This window comes from Gigantopelta aegis, chromosome 3 (assembly GCF_016097555.1).
Source record: "Gigantopelta aegis isolate Gae_Host chromosome 3, Gae_host_genome, whole genome shotgun sequence".
Taxonomy (NCBI): Eukaryota; Metazoa; Mollusca; class Gastropoda; order Neomphalida; family Peltospiridae; genus Gigantopelta; species Gigantopelta aegis.
The window spans coordinates 81433645-81454943 of NC_054701.1; the positions used below are offsets into that span (position 1 = coordinate 81433645).

Below are 21299 nucleotides of genomic sequence, written 5' to 3' on the forward strand. Positions count from 1 at the left end.
ACATTTTTATGGTTTTTATTCCAGAGATTTTCATAAATAATATATAAAGACTGGAAAATCACCTGGGTATAATTTTGATTAGTACTTTAGGGTCTGTCACTTTAAAAATTGGGAGAAAACTGATACTGAAAGTCATGATTTTATACCATTAAAATAAAAACCACTGACAGGTTTGGATTGTTCATCAAGTCCATACAAATTCAATTTGTTTTGAGATAGTTTTTGCCAAAAGCCAGTGTCAAGTGCACTACTGAATGGTGCAAACTGTAGAGGAGTTTCCGTATCCATTTTTTCTGTTTTACAAATTTAGCCAGCAAAATATAACTTATATCCGCCTATTTTCATTTTCAAGATCACGTGTTTACGGAAACTTCCGGTTATCGGCATTTTAGGAATGTTTGCGTAGCCATTGGCCAGAACTGGTATGAAAAGTAACGAATACAGTCGAGTGTTTCCGATAGAAGCTCTGACCTAGTTCCGAAGAACCCTTTAGACCGTATCACCGTTGATATTTGTCTGCTTCTCTGTTTCATTATCTAAACAGCGGAATGTTAGTAAAACCAGTCGATTGTTGGCAGAATTTATGAAAAGAGTTTGTTCATCGTCTGTCAAACGTGTATGCTGGGTTGTTTTAATTTTGTATTTTTTTGTCATTAGAGAATATATATAATTTTATAATTATAATGAGGAAGACAAATTTTCAACTATAAAAGTTGAAAAATGCGTAGAGGTTGAAGTCGTTCAGAATTGCATTGCAGTTCTAGTTGTCATGAGTTTGAACATAAAATGATAAAGTGAAACTAACTTTAAAGGGACATTACTGAGTTTGCTGCAATTTTTAAGATGTTATTGACTAAAAGAAACTTTTTAACGATTGTAATTACATCTCAAATATATTTTTCTGTATAAAATATTAGTGGCTGTATATTAAACGTGCTTCTGATCGTTCTAATAATTTTACTTTGTTACATTTAATTTTATTTCCTAAAATGTTATTTCATATGTATGAAATTATTTGAAGACAAAATCCAGTTTGGGCGTCTTACAAATATTAAGATGACCAGAAACACATTGAATATACAGACACTGATATTCTGAACAAGAAAATATATATATAATATGTAAGTTTAATCGTAGAAATATTTTATTAGTCAAAAACATCTTACAATGCAGCAAACTCAGGAATGTCCCTTTAAGTTTATTAATTTAAAACAGTTTGTTTGTTTTGTTTAACGACACCACTAGAACACATTGATTTATTAATAATTGGCTGTTTGATGTCAAAAATTTGGTAATTTTAACATAGTCTTAGAGAGGAAATCCGCAACATTTTTTGATTATGCACCACCCCGTCGGTGGGGTTATAGCTAAAACGGAACCGTGCCAAAATGGCACCAAGCGAAAACGGAATCAAATTGGACAAAACAGAACCTGTGTTGGCTAAAACGGCACCAAAATTTATGGCTAAAACGGCACCATAATTGAATTTTATTTGAGAATAGTAAATAAGCCAAAAAAACTCAACAAAACAACTTAACTCAAATAAAAACTTATTTATTAAAAGAAAAAAGAAATGTTTTTGTGTCACTTCTGATAGTTGCACAAACAATCTTCAGGTCAGGTAAATTTATTTACGTGGTTCCATCAGATAAATTTAAATTTAAAACCAATTTGGATAAAATAACACAATTAATGAAGAAATAATGATGCTTTTAATGGTTACTGATGTATTCTAACCCAGAATAAGGCACCAAGTTAAATAATTAGCACTGTGCCAATTTTTTTAGGTCTTGTATAATTTTTTGCCAAATGGTGTTACTGCCCTTGATTACAAAAAGTTTGATTTGGGGGGGTCAGAGTAATATTTTTGAATTTTTTTTTTTTTACATTATCATTATTTGGGATGTGTTCCATCACTACAGCTATAAATATATGTGATTGTTACAAAATTCTGAAAGTGTCTACGGTTCCTACCCTAATACTGAAATTAAAAATAAGAGAAGTTATATATATTTATATATGGTGCCGTTTTAGCCATGATAGGTTCCGTTTTCGCCAACAAAAATGGTTCCGTTTTCGCCAAAGAAAATGGTTCCGTTTTGGCACGGTTCCGTTTTAGCCTGTACCCCGTCGGTGGGCCCATTATTTCTTGCTCCAGCCAGTGCAGCAATGCTGTGGTGTGTTTGTTATCCTGTCTATGGGATGGTGCATATAAAAGATCCCTCGCTGCTAATCGAAAAGAGTAGCCCATGAAGTGGCGATAGCGGGTTTCCTCTCAATATTTGTGTGGTCCTTAACCATATGTCCGACGCCATATAACCGTAAATAAAATGTGTTGAGTGCCTCGTTAAATAAAACATTTCCTTTTATGGGTAGCACATACCACAGCCTTTGATATACCAGTCGTGGTGCACTGGCTGGGACAAGAAATAGCCCAATGAGCCCACCAATGGGGATCGATCCTAGACCGCTTATCAAGCAAGTGCTTTACGACTGGGCTACATGGCCACCCCTTATTAAATTTAAAGGCATATTATCACAGATTTACAGGCGACCTTATTTCGCTAAACAGGGATTACAAATTAAAATTTAATCTGATACACGTATCTGGAGTGCTGTGACCAAGTTGACCTCATCATGATATTTAACGTGATCTTCTCACTGATTATAAATGTTCAACAAATTGTTTTGAAATTTGGCCCATTTTCTAAAATGGAAGCACTATCCCCTAAACGACTCTCATTATGGCTTTCAACCTGATGACCAATCATACTGCCAACTTCTTTTAAATTGGCTGATTATAATATTCTTTATTTAGTGAGGGTAATACAGCAAAAGCTAATCTTCTCTGAGGCCCTCAGGTACAAACAATACAGAATTACAATACATAATTTTTATGAACAAATAAAGAATACATATATGGCAGTAAAAATATGTACAAATGATATTATTTTAGAAAATATTTCTTGAGTCTATTTAAAAAACAGCAGTATTTGGCGATGATCGGATAGCTTTAGGTAACTGATTCCAAAGTACTGGTCCAGAGTAACTGAAAGCATGTTTATATAAAGACATTTTAGGTTTTGGAATTAATAGATTTCTATCATCTACATTTCGAAGGTTGTAGGGATTGTTTTCTCCAACATATATTAATAAGTTTGACAGATAGTTTGAGGCTTCATTGCATAGACATTTATAAATTTGTAAACATTTGTGATAGTGGATTCGTGTTTCCATTGTCATCCATTTTAACTGTTTAAATAGTGTGGCAGATGGAGTAATAGGATCTACATCTAATATCATCCTTGCAGCTCTCTTTTGCAGTTTTAGTAAATGTTCTAATCCATCCTGATTACAGTTCCCCAAATTACACAGCAGTAATTGATGAGTGGTAAAATATACCCATTGTAGAAAAGTTTTCTTGCATCTAAATTTAAATACCTAATGATTTTCGATAAAAGATACAAACGTTTAGAGATCAAGGAACACACGTTCAACCTGATTTGTCCATTTTAAATTATTATCAACTTTGATTTCTAAACGTTTTTCACAAACAGTGTGTTGCAGACATTCTGAATTTATTATAAGAGAAATATCATTTTGGATTGTAACTTTTAGTCTTGTTCCTATAGTCATATATTTGGTCTTTTTTGTGTTTATGAATATTTTCCTACACTATTCAGATCTTGCTGTAGTTTATCTTGAATTTGAGTAACAGTTTCCCCTGACGTGAACATTATTCAATCATCTGTATACATACTTGTGTTACAATGTTCAATGTATAGTGGAAGATCATTTATGTACAATATAAAGAGAAGAGGTCCTATTATTGAACCCTGTGGAACACCATATATAATGGACTTAGGTTTTGATGTTGCTATTCCTATAGTGACTTGCTGTGTTCTGTTACTTAAATAAGATTGGAACAAATTAAGAGAATTCCCTTTGCAAATTGCAGCCATAAATGTTTAACTTTTGAATCAGAATTGAATGGTCCACAACATCAAAAACTTTTTTGAAATCAAGAAATATGACTCCATTTACATTGCCTTCATTCATTTTATGTAACCTAAGTTGTCATCTCCAGATGATTTATTGACATTTAAGTTTTTAAGCTCATTATAAAGCTCATTTATTTGTACAGGAGCTATCTTAAACTTTTTCTCATTAGGGAGTCTATCCTTTGCAAAATGTTCCACTTTCTCGAGATTTGGCATATCATATCCAGAATTATTTCTCAGATTTTCAATACTAGAAGTAAAGAAGTAATTAAATATGTGAGCTTTATAAATGAGCTTTATAATGAGCTTAAAAACGTAAATGTCAGTAAATCATCTGGAGATGACAACTTAGGTCCATGAATACTTACGTTAGTTGTCTTGGCAATTGCTTCTTCATGAACATTTATTTTTAACAAAATAATAGACAGTGGTATTTATCCACAGTGTTTTAAAAATGCTAAAGTTACTCCAATTTTCAAATCTGGTGACAAAACTGAAGCTACAAATTATAGGCCAATTCACTTCCTGCCAGCCGATTTGAAATAAGTTGGCATTCTGAATGGCCAGCAGATTGAATGCAATGTTGAAATCCTAGACTGACTGCGCATCAGGCAAGCGCTTTACCACAGGGCTACTTCCCGCCCACCCGAGAATCATTAAGTGCTTGTTGTCATTGTTTTTGTTTTTATTTACTTTATTATGTCAGGGGTGAGACATAGTCCAGTGGTAAAGCTCTCGGATCGATCCCCGTCGGTGGGCCCATTGGGCTATTTCTCGTCCTAGCCAGTGCACCACGACTGGCATATCAAAGGCCGTGATATGTGCTGTCCTGTCTGTGGGATGGTGCATATAATAGATCCCCTGCTACTAATGGAAAAATTTAGCGGGTTTTCCTCTCTAAGATATATGTCCGAATTATCAAATGTTTGACATCCAATAGCCAATGATTAGTAAATCAGTGTGCTCAAGTGGTGTCATTAAACAAAACAAACTGGGTTTTTTTCATTGCCAAGATCAGCCATGCTTTAAATTCTCAATACAGAAGATTGGTAAGGGGCCGTCCATAATTTTCAACATTTTCACAAGTGTACAAAGAGTACACTTTTGACCACCTCCCTCCAACCTAAAAGTGTACATCCCCAAATGAAAAATGTTGATCGACATTTTTAATTTTCACAAAAAGTGTATGCTGGCCCCTTAACCCCCTCCCCCCGTGTATGGTTTGTACGCTCGTTAAAATGTTGAAAATTATGGACGGCCCCTAAACCATTTTGACCTTACGATTATTCATGTGGATGCCAGAATCTGCATAACAACATTTATTCATCCAATCATCTACATGTATATAGATTTCCAAAGTAATCACTGTTTCTTTTTACATGGATTACAGATTACAACTCACATTGTTAATAGAATGATGGAAAAACATGGAGAAAAGTGTTCAGATCAGCTAGTTTTGCCCAAGCATTTCCATTATTTTTGTCTGAATTCAAAGATTTGGGTGTGACGGGAGTAGTTGATGCTTTTGCTTCTCCCATGTCTTATGGTTAGGATCTGTTTATGTTTATACATGTAAGCAATTTCTGGTTCACTTCTCACATTTTTATGAAATGTCTTCCCTTTTGTCTTGGATGGGAGAAATCATTTGACTTACTTTTTCAACTCTACTATACATTAGTCGCATTATCCGGATTGATTGATTAGTTAAATGAGATAATTCTAAGTAGAGACAAATAAGAATTGTTTGCGAACACAATCAAAACTGATTACAGAGTGGACCAAATGGCCGAGTTACACAGACATGTTGTTTTAAGGACCAATAAATTTTGAGACCACCCCTCTGCTTAGCTTAGTACTTGTGATTTCACCTGTCAGGTGTAATCAATATCAACCTGGGTGTTATAGTCCGTTTCAATTTACATATGTTTTGCAGTAAAATTATAAATACATCTCATATTTCTATCTATAACAGGTCATTTATTATCATTTTTTTTAACAGTTGTTTGAATACCGTAACAGGTCATGATAATACTGACACATTGTTATGGTTTTTATTCCAGGGATTTTCATAAATAATATATGAGAGTGGAAAATCACCTGGGTATAATTTTGATTAGTACTTTAGTTTTCTCATTATGGCAAGTTTTATTCATGCTTTGGCTTTGGCTTTCTCCACTTGTGGTTTCCAGGTCTGTCTCTTGACAAAGTGACCCCCAGGTATGTCTGTTGGTCCTCATACTGGAGAGGATATGTTGCTGTTGTTGCATACTCCACGAGCACCACAAAACTAGGTCATCTGCATATAGTGCTGCATGTATCCCTTTGGGTAGTTGTGTGACCAGGTCATTGATGAAGATGATTAAGAGAGTAAGTGACTACTCCTCCCTGAGGTACTCCATGGCGTATGAGTACTTTCTTGCTGTGTTGGCCATCTACCATTACTCTCGCTCTTTTGTTGTCAAAGGCCTTTTGCACATCAATGAAGGAGGCAAGAACACCTTCTGTGCTTGGAAAGCATCTTCGATTACTTGTGACAGGTAGGTGGCCTGGTCTTCTGGGCTGGTGAATTGTCTAAATCCTGCCTGTTCTTGGGTGATGATGTTCTCAGTGTCGAAGAACTGTTGAAGCCGATGGTTGATGATGTGCTCTAGGGTCTTGCAGACAGAGCTAGTTAGGCCGATGGGTCTGTAGCTGCTTGCCGTTTGTTTGTTTTTACCTTTTTTCAGTATGGGTATCATCACCGCCTCTTTCCAGATTTGTGGCACCTTGCCTTCAGACCAGCTTAGATTGAAAATTTCCAACAGCTTGGATTGAGCAATGTTTTAGCATTTCATTAGTAATACCATCCAGTCCTGGAGATTTCTTATTTTTTAGATGTTTGACGGCATTTTCAAGTTCTGGTAGAGTTATACTATTCGTCATGGAATCTTGCGGGGTAGCTCTACTTGCCGTTTCTTTTTGTTCCCTTTGTGCTTCTTTCATCTGAGTTGTTGTGATGGTAATGTCACTTTCCTTGGCATAGGTCTTTGCTAAATTTGTGACTGTTATACATCGATAAATTTGCAAAAAATGACAAACAATTCTTATAATTACAAACAGCACAACTTATTTGGTTAAAACTACACATAATTCATAAATCAGTTTCTAATGTTCTTCCCTTGATCTGCTTTATGTAATGACGTCCCATTTGACGTAATGACATCATTTTCTGAGGTGTTTAGTTTAAAATCCTTCACTATGCTACGCAATTTTATACAGTTTGTGACAGTTGTACATAGATAAATTCATTAAAAAAATTACAAACAGATTTTATATAATTACAAAGACAGGAGCTTGTGAAAAGGGTGGGTCACGGCAGTCAAACCCTCCCATGATCAAGCAAATTTTCTCCTTTTTTTTCAATACTTTTTCGGGAAAGCACTCATAAATTTCACTAGCCACAGTTTAGCCCCTCATCCTCTTCTAAAATGTATGCACAAGCGCCATGACATACCATATTTAGTTAAAATACACATAAATTAGCTGCTAGCATCCTTTCCATGATCTGCTTTACGTAATGACATCCCAGCTGGCATGATGACTTCATTTTCTGAGGTTTATCAAAGGATAACATTCAGTTCTTCGACGTCGTCCAATCAGAATTGAGGAAATCATATAAAAGCGGAAAGTTTCTAAAAATACTAAAATAAAAAATAAAATATATAGTTATGTTTATATCTTGTTTATTTAATGAATCAACTGATGAAATGTGTTCTTTATGCTACAGTCACATATCCACCTACGGTGGATTTCTATGATATCAGGAAATCGGGGGGGTATCGCTAGGGGGTCTGTGATATCCGTATGTAGCCGTCACATATTCGGTGGGGCTTGCGCGCGTGCCCTTTAAAGTTTTCTCAACTCCAGTCGCAAGGCGCCCGTGTGTAAACTGCAAGGGTACCGCAGGATAATCCTACGGACACCACACAGGAATCGGACAGAGCCATGAGATACCTATACGATTTTACACATCGTATGGGGCTCGTGACGGACATTGTAAGATATTCGTACGATGATCTTAGAAATTGTATGGGTGCCATACGATTTGAGAGGCCCAAAATTCCATCCCAAAATCGTACAACATCCGTACGAATGTTGTGGGGGCCGTACTGGGCCCTTGCGATGCTGTATACAATGTGTCTATGGGCTTACGGCCAGTAAAAAATTCTATGACACATCGGGAACTTTTAACTCACGCTAAAAGCTTCCGATGTGCCTTACTGTAAGGAATGAACGCCAAGGCGTCCACAGGATAGCCGTGGCTGCCATGAGATTTTTCTAATTTTCCCCAAAATTTGGGCCCGTACGGGGGCCATATCCTGAATTGGTGGATATGTGACTGTAGCATTAACAGTCAGTGTATACATTAGACTTAGCCAGTAAAAAAGATATTCACCAACTAAAACCACCCAAAACATTGAAGGTCATGTTTCAGAGAGATTTATTAGTACAATCATTTCTGCTATGTAGCTCATGATTGTGTTGTACATGTATTTTAATTCCATATTTCTCTAAAATCAATCTCAGAGACCTGTCCTAAATTTTTTTACACACCAAAAACCAGTCTGAAACCCTTATCTCACGCTGGCCATATTTTTTTTCAAGCAGGACCTATTTCTCTTTTAAAAAATAATAAGAGCAGGCTATATTTTACTATTTCAAGACTTGCCTTTGCTGTTAGTATCTTTCAAATGCCACAAGTAATAATATCTTATAAATCTAATATTTACTTCTCATTTTTATGCGATCACATAATTTATATCTTTTATGTTTTTCAGACCAATGGAGAACACCATGAAATATATTGCTTTGATTTTGGTGATGACTGGATTGTGTTGGTGTGATATCACTGGTATAGATACAGACAGAGTCAGTGCAGGAAAACAGGCATATGAGCTTATGCAACAAAGATCAGAGATGCCACGATATGGAACGTGCTGGAAGAATGCCATGGTTACAATTCAGACTGGTTGTAAGCGACTGACCGACGACATACAGAGTAGACTAGCTCTAGCCTATTTAAACTGCTTTCTGCAGGTCCAGGGACGTGACGTTTACGACTGCGACACATCACAACCTGTTCACGAATGTACCACTCACATGAAGGATGTAGACCGTGGATCTTTCACGACATTCTTCACACACACACAAAACATCTGTTATTTCCTGCAGGCTCAGGTTTGGCATGAACAGACAGAGACGACCATCGACCGCTTGTCTGTCAGTTCGTCCCACGTGGCGTCCAAGCTGGAGGAGTCGTATGACTTACAGAATAAGATGATGAAACAGCAGAACAAGAGCATGAAGACCCAGGAACAGATTCTCAACAACGCAGCCAATCTGAGCGACATCATTTCGCAGTCATCCAACAACATCCACAGCATGTTTGAAGACTTCAAGAAGACGACCCAGGAACAACGAATGCTGATAACAGATGTCTTTGATCGTATTTCCAAACTCCAGCATATGGTTCTAGGGGAGTTTTCCGGTTTCTACTCTGTGATATATTACACGTTGAGTATTGTTGTGAGTTATTTACTGACGTCGACGTCTCGGACCAGCAGTGCAAGGTTCTGGCTGTTTGGAATCATGACGGTGAATATGTTGGCCGAGCAAGTGCTGGTACCTTGGTATCTTGGGATTTTCAGAAATGGAGACGCTGAATTCGAAAGTGATGAGGTTTGTTTTAATATAACTTACTAGTTATTTTCAATTTTATTTCGGTAACTTGAATCTTTTTAAAATATCAAATATTAATTCAGGTTTATACTGTATCAAATTAAGTGAGTTATTTCTAGGTTTTATGTGATGAGAATATGTGAGTGAGACTCCATTTTTAAAAAGTAATATCGACGAATCACATTAATTTTTAGTACTGGAGGGTTACAAGGATATTCCTCTAGATACATAAAATAAACTACTAATAATATGTATACAGTTAATACATGTTATGCTTCATGATGTTTGTTTAGACACATGTTCATTACTTCCAGGCAAATGGTATCCATTACTGAAACGTATTTGACAAAATGTCTTTATATATTTTAATTAAACCAACAGCACAAATCTAGTACCTGTAAGCACATTGATAGTAGTAGAAAAAAGTGTAATGATGTTATTTGTGTTTTTGTATTTATATAGAGGATTCGTCACGAGTATTTTTTAACTAGACGAGGTTGATATTTTACATATTAAAAAACACGAGTAACAAATTCTATTTCTCCTGTAACACTTCTAAAATAACATATTAATTAAATTTTTTAGTAAATCACAGTACTAAAGTCACCACCATCGGTAATATGACGTCATCACAATTAGCACAAATAAATTTGATGTCATGGATTTTAACTAAATATTTTAAAAACATTACACTCAGGTACACAGGTCTTGTTGGCTTGTACGCAAATGACCCATCCACAGCAACACATTACCTAGAGACCTTGCAAATTTGCATACCATTATTAACCGGGTTAATACACTAAATTATCACATGGGTTTATGACATGGATATCATGGGTAAGTTATAGGATAAATACATGTATACTGATGGAAACAAATATGGGGATACAGAATTGTAAACCAAATTAATTTATTAATAGCATAGTAATGTATTTCATACAGAGTTGTAATTTAGCATTAAACACCATTAGTGTCAAACTGACTGCCTATAACAGGTGTCATTCTCTGACACTATGGATCGAGGGTTTTGCTTGCAGTCACTATTTTCTGTTCGTATTTATGTGATCCCTAATTTATTATGGGGTGGGACGTAGCCCAGTGGTAAATCGCTCACTCGATGCGTGGTCGGTTTAGGATCGATCCCCATTGGTGGGCCCATTGGGCTATTTCTCGTTCCAGCCAATGCACCACGACTTGCATATCAAAGGCTGTATGGGATAGTGCATATAAAAGATCCCTTGCTGCTAATCGAAAAGAGTAGCCCATGAAGTGGTGACAGCGAGTGTCCTCTCTGTATATCTGTGTGGTCCGTAACCATATGTTAATATAACATATGCCATATAACTGTAAATAAAATGTGTTGAGTGTGTCTTTAAATAAAACATTTCTTCCTCCCTAATTTATTAATTTCCATCAAATTTAACAGGAATCCGTGCTTCCGTAAATCTCAGATTTTGGGTCAGCCACATAAGGAATCCCAAAATATCTATATTAAATCATGTTTACAATTCTGCTGAATTCTATTACAGAAGAATCCCTGTATTCAATGCTTGGATACATGCATGTTTTTCTCTTACATCAGAAAACCCTGTACACCCACCAGAGACTGTTCCGGAAACTTTCCGCACTGGCTGCTGTCCTCGTGTTGGCCGTCTGTGCCTACAGATATCAAGATCTGGCAACCGTGAATAACCAGCTCCTTGTGGAGATCCGCAAACAGAACTCTGACCTTAAGAAACTGATGCTTGGTAAAATGATTTTTAATATCACTAAATAAATAAATTCAGCATGATTATTAAAAAAAGTTTGTTTTGTTTAAATGACTACACTGGAGCACATTGATTAATTAATCATCGGCTATTGGATATCAAACATTTGGTAATGCTGACAAGTAGTCATCAGAGGAAACCCAACTACATTTTTCCCAATACAAAAAGGGATCTTTTATATATGGCACCATCCCACAGACAGGACATACCACGGCTTTTGATATGCCAGTCATGGTGCACTGGCTGGAGCGAGAAATAGCCCAATGGGCCCACCGACAGGGATCTATCTCAAACTGACCTCGCATCAAGCAAGTACTTTACCACTGGGCTACATCCTGCTCTGCATGATTATAAAGGCAAACAGCAGTTCACCCATACATTTTTATCAAATATTGTAGAAGTGCTTTATCATCTATAGTAAATATGTGCACATTGGACTCACAAAATATGTAGCTGTCAGCAAAATTGGTTGAAGATTTAAAAACATCTTCATATTTAGGTACTAATATTATTTAAAGGTCATATTACAAATAAATAAATTTTGTGTCAAGATAAATAACTATATTTTAGGTATAGCATACTATTTTGCTTGACATTCTAAATTATTCCCCTTTCCTTTTAGATTAACTGAAGCAAAATTGTCCATTCAAAGTAAATACCCTTCTGTCCCAAGCCTAACTGCTGGCCATGCCAGAAATTTGGCTTGGGATGGACGTTCCTGAACCTTGAAACTATATAGGCATGCAAATATAGTTACTATTACTATTACTACTACTACTACTACTACAAATAAATACTTGTACACACCTTTTTGTTTTTCTTTTAATGTCATGTATCTTTTCAATTTTATTAACAATTTCAGGATCCTCCAACCTGAACAGTATTTTAAATGGAAAAGCTGTAATTTTGGGACCAGAGCAAGCTGTAGCTGACTGTATGTTGAAAACCTTTTTCTCTTTTTACAATTAGGGCATAGTTTGTTACACTTAGTCGACGTTTGCTATGCTCATGCCCAAGTTGCTACGCTCAGTTGAAAAAAATCCTGTATGATACGCTAATGAAAACCAGTAATAACTTTTGCAACAGATAAATATAACTGGATGATTAGTGTATTTGGCCAAAGTTTCTCTTAACGAATTATGTTTTATTTTGCAAGTGTATACGTTTCATCTTTATCACAAATTACAGGTCTACAGAGTACAGTCGAAAAGCGGGCGATTTCTGGCAATTATACTACAATTGGACATAATCTTGGAATACAGTAACTAAAAACTGAATTCCTCATTTCTATGGCTTTTTTTTATTTTTATTCCAACATATAAAAGTATAATTTGCAGATTAAGAACCATTGTAAAACAGTTGTAGTAAAATGTATTCAATAACAGACATGTAGTTTTACTGTAGGCCGACCCCAGTGTCGCGTACTATAAAACCTTCAAAGAACTGTTCTTTAGTTATGTTACGCTTGCATGCCATGAATATAGAAAATTGCATGTGAACGTATGCCAGTTAGGAATAGAGTAATTTTAATTTTAACTTGAAATAAGAATATAAGCATTCAAATTTAGTATTGATCACATCATCGCCCAACAGTTAATTTTGGGTTTATTCTAGTCATTCATAATCTTGTTCAAATCACCTGATTTATTTGACAACATTTGTTACATTTCGGGTATATCCATATCCCTTAACCGACAACAAGCATTATCTATGCCAAAAATAGCATGACCCAGTCGTTTGTGGTTATTATGACGTAGTTATTTGGAGTTTTCTTTTGCTGCTATTCGGCCATGCTACGCTCAAATATCATTTGCTACGCTCAGCTTGTCATGCATGCTAATGTCACTGGTGGCTTGGGGTTGGCAGCTCTGAGCATGGATAAAAAAAAAAGGTGGGTGGGTAGCAACATTAATAAATATTGTAACACAGTTGTGTTTTATTTAATTTGGTCTCACCACAGTGTACGTTACAGACATAAAATGTAAATGTTACTCTTCAGAAAGAAATCTGTATTTAATGATACTTCAGCATGGCTTCTTGATGTCTAGTCTTTGGTTATTTTTATATATTGGATAGTGAGAGCAAATTTGCTGCCAATATAGGCTACTCATGACTCAGAATTTAGCAACAAGACATCAGATATATTTTTACTTCCATAGATAAAACAGAGGACCTAAGGCAAGCACTTTACCACTGATTTTACATTTAAAAAATCCTCTTTAAGTGCCATGTCAACTAATATCAATATATATTTTTAAAAACCTACAAACCCACCCCCCCCAAAAACTCCCAATCTTTATTGATAATTTTCATTATTTCAGCAACTAGCATGGCCTCTTCTGATTCTGCAGTCAGCAGTGGGGCGTCTGACTCTGATGGGGAGGAATCGGACCACACCTTCATCATTGATAAGTGTCACAGCGAGTCTGAGACTGACAGCTGGTGCACGGAAACGCTGGACACGCCCACCAAGTCCAGCCTGATGAGTGAGCTCCACGACCTGCGTCAAGCGACGCCGCTCCGAGAGATGTCAAACCACGTGGAGTCGTGGATCAGAACTGGATATTTGAACAATCAAGCTTCAGGTACAGTCCTTAATTCTACATTAACCTTTTAGACTACTGGATTAATTTTTGACAAAAACCACATGTTTATAATTTTGACTCACATATACTCTTCAAAAAAAGAAACGCAAAAGGGTACAAATGGGTTATAACTCCGATTTTATGTTTCCTACCGGTTCATGCTTTGTGAATATAAGGTCATTGCATGTCCCAAACACATTCCCACGGTTACATTTGATAAAACGCAGCTACTGTACAATAAAGTTCCAAAATGTGAATATTCGCAAAAACGCAGCCACGTGCAAACCATGTCACCACTGCACGTGCGTTGTCTGCACGTGCAACATGAACACCGACAGTATAAAAGTGCAGGGTGTTCGCTTGCCTGGCCTCTGTATCTGGCCGACAGTTGACAATCCAGGACATGCCACGTCTCAGTGAACCGCAGAGAAACAATGCCATCGGCCGACTAGACGCAGGCGAATCCAGAACGGCCGTTGCCAGGGCATTCCATGTGTCCCCAAGCACCATCTCCAGACTGTGGGACCGTTACCAGCAACATGGATCAACACGTGACCTCCCTAGATCCGGTCGACCACGGGTCACTACCCCCGGGCAGGACCGCTACATCCGGGTACGCCACCTTCGGGAACGATTGACTACTGCCACCTCCACAGCCGCAGCAATACCAGGTTTGCGCAGGATATCCGACCAGACCGTACGGAACCGCCTACGTGAGGTAGGAATTCGTGCCAGACGTCCAGTTCGAGGTGTCATCTTAACACCACAACACCGTCGACTCCGACTGCAGTGGTGCCAGATTCATCGACAATGGCCTCAACTGCGATGGAGACAGGTGTGGTTCAGTGACGAGTCCCGATTTCTGCTCCGACGTCATGATGGAAGATGTCGCGTGTATAGGCGTCGTGGTGAACGTTATGCGGCAAACTGCGTGCAGGAAGTGGACAGATTCGGCGGGGGTAGTGTCATGGTGTGGGCAGCCATCTCACACACTGGCAGAACTGACCTGGTCCACGTGCAGGGCAACCTGAATGCACAGGGCTACATTGACCAGATCCTCCGGCCACACATCGTTCCAGTTATGGCCAACGCCAACGCAGTGTTCCAACATGACAACGCCAGGCCTCACACAGCACGTCTCACAACGGCTTTCCTATAGAACAACAACATTAATGTCCTTCCTTGGCCATCGATATCACCGGATTTGAACCCAATTGAGCATCTATGGGACGAGTTGGACCGACGCCTCCGACAGCGACAACCACAGTCCCAGACCCTGCCCGAGCTGGCAGCAGCCTTGCAGGCCGAGTGGGCCACCATCCCCCGGGACGTCATCCGTACTCTGGTTGCTTCAATGGGCAGGCGGTGCCAGGCAGTTGTCAACACACGCGGAGGCCACACCCGGTATTGACTCCTGATGACCTTGACCTTGGTGGTGTGTCCTATCACTTACTCACAATGGACTAGAGTGAATTGTGAACAATCCTGCAACATTTGGTAATTATCGGACTCACCATTCAATAATTAAATCAATTCTCCAAATGTTACGACAATGTGGTTTTGCGTTTCTTCTTTTGAAGAGTATATATTCACTTAAATGTTTTATAAATACATAAAATAAAGTTTATTTTTGTGGGTTTTTGTAATTTTAAAAATATTTTAGATCAGTTAGTGTTGATTAAAATTAGGGAAGAAATCTAAAAAGTTGCGTTTACTTATGGTCATTTGTCCAGTATTTATGTTCATTATTCCCAATAACAGTATGACTGGTTTTCTGACCAGATTTTATTTTATTTTAAAGAACTAAGAATCATATCCCAATATTTGGTGATTTTTGTTGTTGGTAAAACAGTCAAATTTATTATCAAATTAGCTGTCACAATCCGCTAACGTTCCCTGAAAATGACCGCGACGTGCCGCCATTGTTGTTAAGCGAAAATACTTGCCAAAAAACACTTTTTTAACTAAAAATTCCAAAGTATTTTTCATTGAAAAACAAAAACTAAAGCAGCCATTGTGTAAAGTAATATTTACAGGAAACTGTATAATTCATTTCCGGTGAGTGTTGTGTGCAAAACAGCTGGAAATATGTATACGGTGTACAGTATGTTGACTGGCGTGACGTCAGGCGAGATATCTCACCTGCAGTAGTCAGGTTAATGGACCTGTTCTTTATTTCATATTGTGAACTACATTCATTGCCATTTAAGAACAAAAACCAAAACATCAACCAGTGTTAAAACTTAGTTTGACATTTTTGGCACCATATTTTTTTAATCAAAATTATAAATATGTTTGCTGCTACATCTTGTCTCATGCTTTATTTATCTGATTAAAGTACATTCAAGAGGGGACTGACACAAAGTGCCGGTTTAGGCATTTTTCACCCAAGCTATTGTCACTGATTGGAACTGGCTTACATAATTTCACAATGTCAATTTCATAAAAAATCTACAGTTGTGAAAGTCTACAGTCAGTTTTGCAGATAACAAAACTTTTGTCTAGCAATCTGGTTTGGGGATATAACTTGAGTTAACACACCAAACTGTGCTGTTACGAACCAGCATACAATATACTTGTCAGATTTGTGCTCTTTTTGTGTACATTGTTTTAAAAGAAAATATTTTTGTTTATTTAAGGATCAAGAGGCAAAGGAAGCAGATGTACAACACCAGATCAGGTAATATTTAATAGTTCAATTGAAAATCAGATCTTGTACTAAGACTAACATGTTCAGCAGTTAGGTACTACTGCACTCTACCTTAAACTACAAGTTTCATTCATTTGCAAGAATAATTTTCCATGATCACAGGAAAAAAAAGAGACAGAATTGCTGAATTCAGCAACTGAAATGTAATTCCAGATTTTAAAGATTTTTATTTTTTTGTTAATATTTCTGTTTAACGTACAGTGATACTTGATACATACTTGATATTAATTGGAAACTTTAGAAAAACTATGAAACAAATTTGTCAAAATAGAAAATAGAATTTGCTCAGATTTGACACAAAAAAATCATGATTATGATTAACTTAGAAAATTTGCTAATAATCAGTTAATCAAAATGCAATTATGTAAGAATATCTTTGCTAATTTTACAGTTTCAGTTTTAAAAAAAAACATTCAGTGTATCTTTCAACCAATTTTGATGAGTAACTTTTCAGAGCTCGTTTCAGTTTCAGAACACAAGTTCCGAAAGAAAACAATATTTCCTAAGACCGAGAAGACCTCTCCTTACAAGTCCGGATGCCAATCCAGCTTTACAGGTTGAATCACCAAAAAGCTTCTCTCGTACGGTGCGACAGCTTGAACAGCTTGCTTACAAAAACAGCATTTTGGCTCGTGCAATGATCAGAAGACAAATTCTTGATGACTTGTAGCCTGAAACCTCCAGCTGTTGTTGATCTGTTTGTAACTAACTTATTTCTACATGAGAATGTTTATAGTATTTAATGATACAGTACTTATATCACATAAACCAGTACCCATGTTAGATGACATAATACAAGTGACATCATGGCATAACAACATTCAAACATAACATAACAAAACAACACATCTGTGGGTATATGTAACATTTACAGTGATTGTGGTGTGTTCAACACTGTCGTTGTGTGCAACATTTAGATTGCCTTTACAGTGATTGAAACAGACTGACTGTGGTATGTTCCAAGTATATAACATTTATAATGTGTTCATCTTACTATGATTACAGTGATCAAAACTGACAATGTTGTCTTCAAAACTGTCTTACAAACATAAACATGTAACATTTAGATTGTGTTAGAACTATTACCCAAGTTTACAGTTTGTGAAATATTTACACTGACTACATGTATAATGAGTAAAATTATTGTTTATGTATCACATCACCATTCCATACCATCTGGTTTAGGAAATAGGATCTTTATTAAAATTAGGGATGTAACGAATACATATGGTGGTGAATATGATACATATCACAAATATGAGGTAACGAATACAAATGTGTATTCACATCCATGAATACAAACGTGAAAAGGTTTTGTGGAAAGGAAGAATAGTTTTTTGTTGTTGTTTTGTTTAAAGTAAAAACTGATTAATAATCATGGGTGTTTTTTGACAGAAGTGAAATCAAGGTACACATATGGTACCAGTCTAATGCATTGAATAAAAAAGGATTGGTCTATGTGCTTTGATCCTGTCCTGGACAGAGGAGCCGACAGAGGCCAGCACCTGTGCCCATGACAGGCGTGTGCTACAACAGCTTGCTCTGAATGTGCATGTAAAACCCTATGACCTGACCTGACCTGACCTGTGCTTGATCTACTACAAAGCTGGTTTGGACATTATCAAAACAATCGAATCGATATTGCGTTTTGGCTAGTGTGAATTAGAAACAAATTGTACAGTTAGCATTACATACATGCATGTGAATATGTATTTGTGTATTCGGTTCAGCTAATGATGAATATGGATGCAACTACGATACAGATTGTTGTTTGGTGCACCGAATATTCAAGTATATCGTTACACCCCTAATTAAAATATATACAGTAGAATTTCATTGGCTGGAATCCAGAAAACAACTACTAGTCCCGAATGTTTGTTTAAGCAAACCCTTTTATTCTACACTCCCGGAGGTTGCTGAACAGCTGACTCGAACTAACCGATGGGTCAAACAAATTCTGATTCCCCTATGGTATTTGACCCAAGGTGATTCTACTGTATATAAAGTACTGAAATACCTTTTCAGATATTTCTTTGATGATTACAGGTAGATTGATCTCTGTAGTATATAAATAATCCATTCGTTTAAAATTACTTGCTATTTTTATTACTAAAAATGTGATATGCTGTCACTTGTATAACAGCAAAAATGAAGTAGTGCTCTGGTTAAAGGGCAGATAATTCAAAATGTTTGTTGTCAACCTATATTGATAGTTACTAAGTGACTTCTTAAAAATAGCACTCACATAGCCCTCTCATTATTTTTCACAGAATATATTCTTGAAATCAAAATTATGTTGAAATGAATGTAAAAGTGAATGGTGGTGTGCAACCTTTACTTTAAATATGTGTAATACATTAGTGCTAGTATTAATCATTTATATTCAACTCATGTAGTAAATTGATGATGTATATTATTTTTATGCAAGTTTGATCACCTTTTATGAAACATTTACTGGTATTCGCAAGTATAGCAAAACATACGTTTAATGTTAAGTGCCTTAAAGTTTGTATTTTATTTTATATATTGTTTTAAATTTTTTCTAAACATCATTTAGTTGTACTTATAAAAATCATGTTGGTCACGTTTGATGCTTTTATACTGTTTTTTTAGGTTTTTTTTTTTTTTTTTATTGTCCCCAGAATATAAAATGGCAGTGTCAGGGTTGAGGTGCCCTGAGCTCACTGTCTCACAATATTTTTTAAATTTCATATGGTATACAGTTTTATATACATACATATAAATGGCAAAATATATACACACGAATAGATATAATCCACATACTTTATGTATATTGTTACTGGCCTCGGTGGTGTCGTGGCAGGCCATCGATCTACAGGCTGATAGGTACTGGGTTTGGATCCCAGTCGAGGCATGGAATGTTTAATCCAGAGACCGACTCCAAACCCCGAGTGAGTGCTCCGCAAGGCTCAATGGGTAGGTGTAAACCACTTGCACCGACCAGTGATCCATAACTGGTTCAACAAAGGCCATGGTTTGTGCTATCCTGCCTGTGGGAAGCGCAAATAAAAGATCCCTTGCTGCTAATCGGAAGAGTAGCCCATGTAGTGGTGACAGCGGGTTTCCTCTCAAAATCTGTGTGGTCCTTAACCATATGTCTGACGCCATATAACCGTAAATAAAATGTGTTGCGTGCGTCGTTAAATAAAACATTTCTTTCTTTCTTTCCATCTAGAATGATGACACTTTTTAAAAATAATTTGTCCTGCCTAGTGAAAGCAGTAAAATGTATTTAAATTTGTTTTATTTTCTCTCGTATCTGTTCTCACAACTACAAATTTGACCTGTGAATTTTCAATGCACTTCAGTATATGTTTTCCTGCTGTATTATTCAGTGTTTGACCGACATCCAAGATTGATCGGACATCCATGATGGATCTGACTGTATTATGCATTTTCTTAAACTGCTGTTCCATTGCCGTAACTAATGGGGGTGGGGAGCGAAGACAGCAGTTGCTATCCCAATGTGTCCCTCCCATCCTTTTTGGTCTAGTTAAACAAGACCCTGTATTATTGTGCAGGTTTGTTTTTGGGGGTTTTTGGTGTGTGTGTTTTTTGGGGTATTTTTTTACTATTGCCCCATGTTTTCAACGCAAGGTACTGCCCTGTATTGATTAGTATTTACCAAAAGTACATCGATAATGATTTTTATTTTGTTTATAGAAAATATATTTTTTTCATATGTAATATTTTGTAAATATACTTTACTGACAAATTTTATTATGGAACAAGTGTTAAAATTTTAATGTTTTATATATAAATATATTTAACTGAAAATGTGTTTTGTTTTTTATTTGTAACACTTTGTAACAATAATTTAGGTCAGTGCATACATTTTTAAAGACTGATCTTTCTGTGAGGTAGGGTTTTTGAGGTTTGACCACTTTTACCTCTTAACAGTGGCATTTTCACATTACATCACAATATTTGTAGTAATGACTTGTTCTATTGATGCTAATTGTAATGTGTGTGAAGAGATTATGTCAAAAGATTCCGTGACATCTATATAATTACAAAATGTCCGCGTTTATACAATTTACATTTTAGAAGAGGGGGTGGGGGGGGTTGCTAAACTGTGGCTAACGAAATTTATGAGGGGTTAAGACATGCTTCCCCGGAAAAGTATTGAAAAAAAAGAAAACATTTGCTTTATTTGCTTGATCAAGGGGAGGGTTCGACTGCCATAGCCCACCCTCTGCACAAGCTCCTGTCTTTGTAATAATATAAAAACTGTTTGTAATGAATTTATTGATGTACAACTGTCACAAACTGCATGAAATTGCCTAGTGTAGTGAAGTATTTTAAACTAAACACCTCAGAAAATTATGTCATTATGTCAAATGGGATGTCATTACATAAAGCAGATCATGAGAAGAACATTAGAAACTGATTTATGAATTATGTGGGTTTAAACAAGTTGTGCTGTTTGTAATTATAAGAATTGTTTGTAATTTTTTGCAAATTTATTGCGAAGTGATTTGTGACTGTTATACAT

The 21299-nt window shown here is 36.4% G+C and overlaps 2 protein-coding genes across 2 annotated transcripts in view; one reads left to right on the top strand and one right to left on the bottom strand.

Moving 5' to 3' along the window:
• Positions 1-338, bottom strand: part of LOC121369155 (ubiquitin-like modifier-activating enzyme ATG7) — a 40188-nt gene extending 39850 nt beyond the window's left edge. The window contains exon 1 of the mRNA XM_041494041.1: positions 147-338. Coding sequence (XP_041349975.1) covers positions 147-288 — 142 coding nt within the window. The 5' untranslated portion in view covers positions 289-338. The remainder of the gene's footprint in view (positions 1-146) is intronic.
• A 176-nt stretch (positions 339-514) lies between these two features.
• On the top strand, positions 515-19701 carry LOC121366201. The gene is made up of 7 exons (XM_041490740.1): positions 515-616; positions 8819-9719; positions 11302-11467; positions 12351-12422; positions 13810-14073; positions 16713-16753; positions 17250-19701. Exons 2-7 carry the CDS (start codon positions 8823-8825, stop codon positions 17451-17453), a joined length of 1644 nt encoding a protein of 547 aa, XP_041346674.1. The 5' UTR covers positions 515-616; positions 8819-8822; the 3' UTR covers positions 17454-19701.
• The last annotated feature ends 1598 nt before the right edge of the window (positions 19702-21299 follow it).

Coding starts and splice junctions, on each gene's coding strand:
- LOC121366201 (XM_041490740.1), top strand. CDS start 8,823: ATGGAGAACACCATGAAATATATTGCTTTGATTTTGGTGATGACTGGA. Junction 12,423..13,809: donor AGAGCAAGCTGTAGCTGACT/GTATGTTGAAAA, acceptor TCATTATTTCAG/CAACTAGCATGGCCTCTTCT. Junction 14,074..16,712: donor TTTGAACAATCAAGCTTCAG/GTACAGTCCTTA, acceptor TGTTTATTTAAG/GATCAAGAGGCAAAGGAAGC.